The sequence below is a fragment of the Medicago truncatula genome, chromosome 8 (genome assembly GCF_003473485.1).
Source record: "Medicago truncatula cultivar Jemalong A17 chromosome 8, MtrunA17r5.0-ANR, whole genome shotgun sequence".
Taxonomy (NCBI): Eukaryota; Viridiplantae; Streptophyta; class Magnoliopsida; order Fabales; family Fabaceae; genus Medicago; species Medicago truncatula.
This window is the reverse complement of record NC_053049.1, coordinates 36,638,488-36,648,586: the sequence shown is the minus strand read 5'-3', so window position 1 is coordinate 36,648,586 and position 10,099 is coordinate 36,638,488. Positions and strand designations below refer to the sequence as shown.

Genomic DNA, 10,099 nt, shown 5'->3' with positions numbered 1-10,099 from the left:
TCCAAAATTCATTGAAAATTTACGGAGCATAAATGAGATGACAGAAATGTTGAAGTGTGCTCCTCTTGTAAATGTGGTTAATTATGAAGATGATATTTTACTTTGTGAGGATGAAGTTGACTCAAAATAAAGAAATGTGAGACTTTGGATGAAGAAGATGTATTTTGTGTCAAATTAGATACTCATCCAAATCTCACATCGAGTAGTTTAAAAAATAGAGGTAGATTGTTATATTGAGTTTTCTTCACCGCACATACTCTACTAATTTTGACGTTTGGGACTTGGGTAGTTTTGTTTTGACTCTTGAGAGAGTTTTGTAACTTTTCGGTGCAAAAATTGTAATTGAGAGAGTTTGTGATTATGTCATTGTAAAACTTATAATTGTGTGAGAGAGTTTGCAATTTTCTCATTGTAAAAATTGTAGATTAAGCATTGAATATTTTTGTGGTAGTTGGAGAGATTTTTCTGATATTGGATCAATGACGTGGACGATCTTACATTTGTGGGAGAGATGTTGTGACATATCAAGTGAGTTAAAATTTTACATTAGATGAAAGAGTTGAAGTTAAACAACATCTAAGAGAACTCATAAACCAAATGTCTTAAATTTTTTGGATAAATATATAGCTTCAAGCTCGCTCTTAACATAATATCATGATTCAATCCAATGAGACTCTCCGTCATAGTCCAACACATTTTCATGCAGCAATTTATCAATTCTACGTAGTAAAACAATCTCAACCGTCAAATCTTGATCGGACAACTAACATCCCTAACTAGGAGTAGGGAATCCAATTCCTTCTAATTATACATGTACTAATGCATAGAGACAGGAAAATATATAATAACAGCATGAAATTTTGTTGTGTTGTGTCATTCTTATTTTATTATAATGGTTAAATTAGGTTGAACAAAACAACATCAACTCAACTCTGTTTTGTGGTACTGGTAGGTACTCAAAAAACAACTGAAACACTTTTCTTTTCTTGGAGAAACCAACAACCTCGTCTTTTTCCTCCTTCTTCTACTCTCTCAGTCTTTTGTTGTTTACTCAATCTCTGTCTCTCACTCTGTTCAAGAATTGTAGCAACCAACAACACCATTAATAATATTAATAAATATGTAAAAACTTTCTTCTTTTTGCAGAACCTAGCATTTTTCTTTTCTGGGTATTCCCATTTTTCATTCAGTTTTCCCGCTACAATAATTGGTATTTCTTTTGTGTATGAAGAAATTCTTCATTTCTCTCTTTTTATGTGTAACTCTGTCTCAAAACAGAGTACTCTGTTTTTGTATCATTGCATTTGCTTTATCAATGTTCTATGCTAACTTTTCACATTTTGTTTATTCTGAATCAGTGCTATTACTACATTGCATTGTTTTCTGAGAAAAATTGGAAGAAAAAATGAATGCTAGAGCACGCTCAACTCTTCATTCAATCAAAGTAACTTCTCTTCCTTCTTCTTCTGCTTCTTCAAGACTAGTTTTTCATTTTTTTCAAAAATGAACTTTTTTTATGATTTTTTTAATATTTCTATGTTGTTGGAAAGTGGAATTTAAGATCTTAATGAAATTAAATTGAATTATATATTTTAAATTTTGAAAAACTATGTTTTGGAATAATTGAAAAAGAAAAAGGTTGATTTCAAAGAATAAAGAAAAGAGCTACTTTAATAGCTACAAGCATGGAATTTTTCTTCAAATTTTGAAATTATGTTTTGTAATTATGAAGCCTCATGGTTAACTGACAAAAGGGTGTGTCATGCACTTTTGATCCAAATCTAAAATCTTGTTCTTTAACTTCTCTCAAGAAAAGAATAATTTAGATTATTTTCTTTATATTCTTCTACTTTAAGCTTTTTTTATTCTTTGTAAACAAAATCAAAGTTTTGTTTATTGTTGAATGTGGAAAGCAGGAGAAGATGGAAGGAGGAGGGAGCAAAGGAATGAAAACTGGTCGTCCATCTAATCGAGAAAAGAAGATTGCATTGTTACAAGATGTACTTTGAATCTTCACTCAAATGAATAAGAATTTTTGTGTTATTTTCTTCATACAAAATAGTGATGTTTTGAAAGCTTTGGTTTCAGGTAGATAAGTTGAAGAGGAAGCTAAGACATGAAGAGAATGTTCACAGAGCTTTAGAAAGAGCATTTACAAGACCTTTAGGATCTTTGCCTCGTCTTCCTCCTTATCTTCCTCCATATGTTAGTCACTCTCTCTTCTAATCGAAGAATTTAGTATATATGTTTGAAATCACAGTGAGTTTGACGAAATCAGGATGACACTGTAACTGTGTTGATGCCAACTTTTTTGTCAAATTCACAGTGACACGCTGTAATTCTGTCAAATATACCGTCAACTCAAACATGCACTCTGACAATGAGTTTGTTGAGTTTGACAAAACCACAGTGGCACCGTGATTTTATTGAAGCTAAAAAATGTAGCTTTTATCAATGTGGTTTTGCCAAATTCATCTTGAATCCAAATATGCATCTGACAACGAGTTCAGCTCATTGTATTGTATTTAAATTATAGTACTAGTGAATTTTATTTTTGAAGTTGGTTTTTGGATTCATTGAAAGCAATGTGTGTGATTGTTGCAGACATTGGAGCTTCTAGCTGAAGTGGCAGTGTTGGAGGAAGAAGTGGTTAGGCTTGAAGAACAAGTTGTGAATTTCAGACAAGGTTTATATCAAGAAGCTGTTTACATTTCCTCAAAGAGAAATGCTGAAAATTTGAATGACCCTATTGACCAAAACCACATGAGAAGTAATTCAAAGCATCAAAGATCAAAATCTTATTCACAAAGTGAATTTAATTCAATGACAACAAGGCTTCCACCACAGAATTCTCTTGCCAGAAGTGCTTCTAGCAGAAAGCTATTATTTTCTCCTGACACTGTCACTAATCACGGTGGGAGTAATGGGAAGCAATTGCATAGAAAACAAGATTCATTCTCATCTATACAAGAAGAAGGAAGAGGAAAAGAGAATCTATTGTTTAGTAACTTTTTGAAAGATAAACAGTCTCCAGTGAAGAAAATATCTAAACTCATCACTCCTTTAAAGAAATCTCCACTCAAACATGAATCAGCTCACAAGTCCATGGATCAATTAAAGTTGCAGGTAATTACACTTATGTGTCGGGGTCGGACACCGGACACGCCTAATCTAATGAGTGTCTATGCTTCATAGTTTCAAACATGTTAGTTAGTCTATGATATGATTGATTGTGCTATCTTCTCAACAATTTTTTGTTTAATCATTTTGTTTTGGTTGCCTAGCTGGAATGGAGATTATCAGAACATGAAAGGGCACATAGTTCCTCAAATTCACCAACAGATAATAAAGTGTCAGAAGTTCATAGCACACCAAATAGAGTTTCAGAGGATCTTGTCAAGTGTTTGTCTAACATATTTGTGAGAATTGGTACATCAAAGGAAAAATTTGTGGAATCAAAAACACCTTCAACCTCTGGATCATATTTCAGCCAATGTAGCAAGGAAAAAGATCAGTTTTGGGATCCTTATCATATCTGTTCAGAATCCAAAACAAGAGAAGTTGGTCCATATAAGAATTTATGTGAAATTAAAGGCTCCAATGTGGATCTCACCAGAACAACAAATGCAATGTTTCTTATCCACAGATTGAAGTAAGTTATCGATGTATATTAACCTGTGAAACACTAGCAAAGAGACCAATATTGTAATTATACTGACACTAACACGTAGACATCGGTAATAATTTGAGAAAATGAAATAATTGAATATAACTAGACGTGTCGGTGTTGGACACCAGACACGCCTTCAATCCAAAGTGTCGGTGTTTGATGGTTATTAGCTGCTGGTTGATGATACTAATATGATATATTTACATAATCTTGTGTGTAAAATTCAGGTACCTACTTGGGAAACTTTCATCTTTGAACTTGAAGGGACTTAACCATCAAGAAAAACTTGCATTCTGGATAAATACTTACAATTCTTCTATTCTGAATGTAAGACACTTTTCTGCCACACAGGTTTACTACATATATAATTACAATGCAGGACTAAAGAGTTTGGTCTATTAGTTCTACATTTGAAATTGATGAAAATAATGTTTTAAATTTTAAAAACCGAACCAAACATTGAACCGTAAGATTTTTAGATCATAGTTCAACCGCCTTAAACTTCTCGAACCGGGAAGAAACTACTATCGAACCACCAAATTAACTGAATGGTCATAAAGGAAGATTCAAAGTTCAATCGGTTGAACCATTTGGTTCGGTTTTTTTAAACACCGGATAAAGTCTTAGCTTGCCTAATGTTCTTGGAGTTAAGAGTCATCACTTTAAAATATTTTGGTTTTCATCTTGTAGGCATACTTAGAACATGGCATACCTGAAAGTCCGGAAATGGTTGTAGCCCTAATGCAAAAGGTATGATTATCTGAGAAATATTCTCAGCATTATATATATTTTTTCTAAACAAAATAATACTCAAAGTAGTAGAAATGTTACTGATTCTTCTCATTTGAATGGATATTTCACCTCTTCTGACAATACATGTTTCAGGCAACTATAGTAGTAGGAGGACAGTTGCTGAATGCAATCACAATTGAGCATTTTATCCTGAGACTCCCCTATCACCTTAAGTTTGTAAGTGCCACAATCTCGTCCTTTCTTTTGATTTTATAGTTTTAACTATAATTAAGTATACTTAATATTTTTTAAATTCTTGATGTGTTTTATCTATATTGTGCCCTAAAAGCATGTTGCAATTAACTAGTCCCTTAATTTTTATCTTCATTTTCTTCAACAGACATGTCCAAAAGCTGCAAAAAATGATGAAGTGAAAGCAAGAAGCATATTTGGACTGGAATGGTCTGAGCCCTTGGTAACATTTGCACTTTCCTGTGGAAGCTGGTCTTCACCTGCAGTATGTTTCTCAACTTTATAACACCATAAAGCATTTCTCTTTTTCTTAAATCAATGGTTTAAAATTAGCACAGCACTCTGGTATTAAATTTTAATTTTGTCCCTGAAATTGTAATAGGTCAATCAAAATAGTCCTTCCGTTAAATTCAGCAGTTAGACAACATTATGTGATATTGTGACATATTAAATAAAAATATGATAGTCCATGTGAACTCCACATCACTGCCACGTCTCAATGGACAAAATTAACTGTTGGTATAATTATCTTCGGTAAAAAAACCTAGGAGTTACTTTTTATTTCCGAAGTAAAGTCAAAATAACTCCTACCCAACAAAATTATCACACACAATTTTGTCACTAGAGATGTGATAGTGATGTGGAGTCCGCATGGATTGCTACATCTTCATTTAAGGTGGCACGCCATGTTTTCTGTTAGCTAAACTTAACGTAAGATCCATTTTGATTGATGCGTGACAATTTGAAGTACGAAATTGCTAATTCGTAAAATTCAAGGATGGATTTGATTTGACTAGTGGTTACAATTTCAGCGACGAAATTGCCCATTTAGTCTAAATTTAATTTACAAGCTTTCTAGTTTACACTTTTCCATTTTTTACTATTAGGATCAAAGACAAATTTCAGTTTTAGTTGTAAATATTATTGTCATTCTCAACCACCAAACTCTGCCAAAAGTTTAGGAAGTTAGGTTAATGAATGGTTTCTTTCTATACCTAACACAAATCCATATTTATTTTCTGAATGTGTATATATAAATTAAATTTATATACATATACATATACATGTATATATTTCATTAAATTATATTGCACTGAAGGAGGAATTTTTTGTTTTGGTTTAATTAAGGTAAGGGTGTATACAGCATCACAAGTTGATAATGAGTTAGAAGCAGCAAAGAGAGATTATTTACAAGCTTCAATTGGAATTACAAAAACAAACAAAATACTAATTCCCAAGTTGTTGGATTGGTATTTACTAGATTTTGCAAAGGACCTTGATTCTTTATTGGACTGGATTTGTCTCCAATTACCAGATGAAATAAGAAACCAAGCAGTTAAATGCCTTGAAGGAAGGGAAAGAGAATCTCTTTCAAAGTTGGTACAAATGAAGCCTTATGATTTTAGTTTCAGGTTGCTTTTACACCAATGAATAAGTGATATATTAGTGTGGTGGATATTTTTTTTGTACAATGGATAGTTTACATAGAAAGTATATAAGCCAAAAAAACATGAAATAATGTTTGGAAGCAACTTAACCCTATGACACATTTCTGAAAAATCACATGTATTTTTGGAAGTGTACTTCCGAATATAGACGACATAAAATTCATGAATGAAATTCATTTTCTTCAATGATTGGTGTTGGTCTCTATTGATGTTCAAGTGGTAAACTAAGATGAGTTCAGATGTAATCTTAGTAAATTCAAAGTATATCAAAAAAACCTACGGATAAAGAAAGTAGTTGTCAAAAACTTAAAAAGTAATCAAATTCAGCATGGAACTGAGCAGTCAAATTAATTAACATGTACTGAAGTTCATCTGCAACTTTATTTTTTCTGTATATGCTGCATATCTGTTATGTATGTCTTCAAATTGCACAGTTGGGAAGCAGAGAAATCGTGACACGATTTTGGTAATGTCGAGAGCTGTTTTCAGGGCGTCCAATCGTGACACGATTTTGGGAAATCGTGACACGATTTTTGGCTTGCTGAGCAAGATTTTCAGGATAAGATTGGTTGTACCTTGGGTCGTACGCATCAATCGTGGCACGATTGGGGAAAAACGTGACACGATTTCGACGCTGAAGATTGCTATATAAGTGTTCTTTGCAGATTTTGAAGGAGAGCTTGAAGAAAGATAAACTTGGGAAATCAAAGGAGGCAACTTTAGGGTTTAGGGTCTTTGATTAGAGTTATCTTGGGTTGGAAACATTGTAAACACCTTGGTGTGTGAAAATCATTGAGTGTCTTGTTCATTGGTGAGATTGGAAAAATGGTAGAAATTAGGGTTGTTCTTTGTGAACTTGTCAAAGTTAATTTCTTGTAACCCTTTTGTATCTCTTTGTAAGAACTCATTGATAGTGGATTGGAGAGATCAATCTCTCCTCTAGAGTAGGTCAAGTTTGGACCGAACTGGGTGAACAATCTTTGGTGTGTTTGTTTCTCTCTTCTCTCCTTTTATCTTTTGCTTGTGGTTTGTGCTTTTCTCTTTGATTCCTAGATTAGATCTAGGTGCTGTTATTGTTGATTATTGCTTGTGCTCACTTTAATATTGGTTACTACTTTCCTTTGCTCCACACATCATAGTTTGTATTGGTGTGTTTTTTCAACCGGAATTCACAGCAATTGGCGCCCACCGTGGGGCATAGGAGTGAATTGGTTTAGTGAGTACCATGGGTTCAAAGTGGGATATTGAGAAGTTCACCGGGATTAACGATTTTGGGTTATGGAAGGTGAAGATGCAAACGGTGTTGATACAACAAAAGTGTGAGAAAGCTTTGAAGGGTGAAGGTGCGTTACCGGTCACCATGTCACAAGCGGAGAAGACCGAGATGGTGGACAAGGCTATGAGTGCCATTGTCTTGTGCCTCGGGGACAAAGTTTTGAGGGATGTCGCGAAGGAACCAACCGCAACATCGATGTGGTCAAAGTTGGAGTCGTTGTATATGACCAAGTCTTTGGCTCATAGGCAATTCCTTAAGCAACAACTCTACTCATTCAAGATGGTGGAGTCAAAGACCGTGATGGAGCAATTGGCGGAGTTCAACAAAATCCTTGATGATTTGGAGAACATTGAGGTGCAACTTGAGGACGAAGACAAGGCTATACTCTTGTTGTGTGCTCTACCGAGATCATTTGAATCCTTCAAGGATATCATGCTCTATGGCAAAGAAGGCACTGTCACCTTGGAAGAAGTTCAAGTGGCTTTAAGAACCAAGGAGTTGACCAAGTCCAAGGACTTGAGAGCGGATGAAAACAGTGAAGGCCTTAGTGTTTCAAAAGGAAATGGTGGAGGTAGAGGTAACCGAGGAAGCTCAAAGAGCGGTAACAAGGATAAGTATAAGTGCTTTAAGTGTCACAAGTTGGGTCACTTCAAGAGGGATTGTTCGGAGGACAATGAGAGCTCCGCGCAAGTTGTGTCCAAGGAGTATGGGGATGCGGGTGCTTTGGTGGTGAGTTGTTGGGAGGAAGATGAAGGTGAGGGTTCTCACCTTGGTATTGATGCCTTGTGGAGTGGTGTTCGTCTGGAGAGACGTTAAACACTCAACATCAGCCTGGAGAGGTGGTGGTAAGAATACTCATGGTTAGTCCGGAGAGGCGGTATGAATAATACTCGTGATCAACCTTTGAGGTGGAGTTACAAGGTGGAAGCATAGTGGAAGTACTCATTTGGAAGTTGAGGTAGAGAAAGCTCAACTTGAGGTGGAGTTGATGACACCGGGAATGGTACGACTATGGAGGCCTTGGGTGTTTATGCTCTAGTTGTGAGCATGTGAATTCTTCATGAGGACGGAAGGTATTCCGGGGTTTGAAGAATGTATGGTGTGGCTTGTGTGATTACCTAAAAGACCAAGGGTGATCGGATGCAAGGTGATCTTCGAGGAAGCGGGAGACGTTCCGTGGTTGAAGATGGTTTGGTGTAGACTTGTGGAGCAACTTGGTGTAGTTGGATGCAAGGGAAAAGAAAAGGGAGATTGGTGGTTGATGGTTAAAGTGACATCATCATCAATTTGAAGTCAAGGTGGAGAATGTTGCGTATGTCTTCAAATTGCAAAGTTGGGAAGCAGAGAAATCGTGACATGATTTTGGTAATGTCGAGAGCTGTTTTCAGGGCGTCTAATCATGACACGATTTTGGGAAATCGTGACACGATTTTTGGATTGCTGGGCAAGATTTTCAGGATAAGGTTGGTCGTACCTTGGGTCGTACGCATCAATCGTGGCACGATTGGGGAAAAACGTGACACGATTTCGACGCTGAAGATTGCTATATAAGTGTTCTTTGCAGATTTTGAAGGAGAGCTTGAAGAGAGAGAAACTTGGGAAATCAAAGGAGGCAACTTTAGGGTTTAGGGTCTTTGATTAGAGTTCTCTTGGGTTGGAGACATTGTAAACACCTTGGTGAGTGAAAATCATTGAGTGTCTTGTTCATTGGTGAGATTGGGAAAAGGGTAGAAATTAGGGTTGTTCTTTGTGAACTTGTCAAAGTTAATTTCTTGTAACCCTTTTGTATCTCTTTGTAAGAACTTATTGATAGTGGATTGGAGAGATCAATCTCTCCTCTAGAGTAGGTCAAGTTTGGACCGAACTGGGTGAACAATCTTTGGTGTGTTTGTTTCTCTCTTCTCTCCTTTTATCTTTTGCTTGTGGTTTGTGCTTTTCTCTTTGATTCCTAGATTAGATCTAGGTGCTGTTATTGTTGATTATTGCTTGTGCTCACTTTGATATTGGTTACTACTTTCCTTTGCTCCACACATCATAGTTTGTATTGGTGTGTTTTTTCAACCAGAATTCACAGCATGATCGATAATATTAATAATTATTATCACCATGATCGATAATATTAATAATTATTTTGGTGTCCAAAGATAACTAACTGATCATCACCTACCTATAAAGGATATGTATAACTTGCTTGATTATAAGCGATGTGAAACTTTTGGTGTATCAAAATAGTAAAGAACCAGATTATAAATAATATAGTTTAAATTTCTTCGAATAAAAATAATATAGTTTAAATAAATGATAGTTAAAAGAAAAAATGTAGCATCAAAACTTGATATCTCATTTATATATAAATATAAATGTATCAAACAAAACAATAATGTGTTATAACACCCTTTCAAAAAAAAAAAAAAAAAGTGTTATAACACTCTACGGAAAATAAAAAGAAAAAAAAACTTTTATAAAGAGATTTAGCATAAGGATCTTGGGCGATATTTGACCTATTTTTCAATTGAGGTTTTCACCACAAAATTCTGTATTGTATTTCAGAGGCTATGTGAGTTATTGCTTATGTCTATGTTCTTGAATTTAATTAGGTTGAAGATTTTACAAAATTCGTAAAGGAATTTCATATTGTATTTCAGAGCGTACACACCATTTCTGTTCAACGATCTTGCACTTAATATGATCAATTTTGCAGAAAATAAAATACAGAAGAGC

General features: G+C 34.9%; 1 protein-coding gene across 5 annotated transcripts; it reads left to right on the top strand.

Moving 5' to 3' along the window:
• Window positions 1–898: 898 nt before the first annotated feature.
• LOC11406128 (uncharacterized) lies at window positions 899–6,288 on the top strand. 5 transcript variants are annotated; one of them, XM_003629544.4, is made up of 11 exons: window positions 899–948; window positions 1,359–1,444; window positions 1,917–2,000; window positions 2,089–2,205; window positions 2,605–3,126; window positions 3,285–3,652; window positions 3,898–3,997; window positions 4,361–4,420; window positions 4,556–4,639; window positions 4,803–4,919; window positions 5,783–6,288. In XM_003629544.4, the coding sequence occupies exons 2-11, from the start codon at window positions 1,406–1,408 to the stop codon at window positions 6,083–6,085; spliced, it is 1,794 nt and encodes a 597-aa protein (XP_003629592.1). In that variant the 5' UTR covers window positions 899–948; window positions 1,359–1,405; the 3' UTR covers window positions 6,086–6,288. The 5 variants fall into 5 exon arrangements, with proteins under 5 accessions (XP_003629592.1, XP_039684611.1, XP_024627640.1 ...); XM_024771872.2 differs by lacking the exon at window positions 899–948 and adding an exon at window positions 955–1,122; XM_024771871.2 differs by lacking the exon at window positions 899–948 and adding an exon at window positions 955–1,169.
• The last annotated feature ends 3,811 nt before the right edge of the window (window positions 6,289–10,099 follow it).

What these genes read in the sequence shown, in the direction of transcription:
- LOC11406128 (XM_003629544.4), top strand. Translation starts at nt 1,406, where the DNA reads ATGAATGCTAGAGCACGCTCAACTCTTCATTCAATCAAA. An exon ending in AGATTGCATTGTTACAAGAT is followed by an intron (nt 2,001 to 2,088) that starts GTACTTTGAATC and finishes CTTTGGTTTCAG; the next exon opens with GTAGATAAGTTGAAGAGGAA. An exon ending in CTCCTTATCTTCCTCCATAT is followed by an intron (nt 2,206 to 2,604) that starts GTTAGTCACTCT and finishes TGATTGTTGCAG; the next exon opens with ACATTGGAGCTTCTAGCTGA.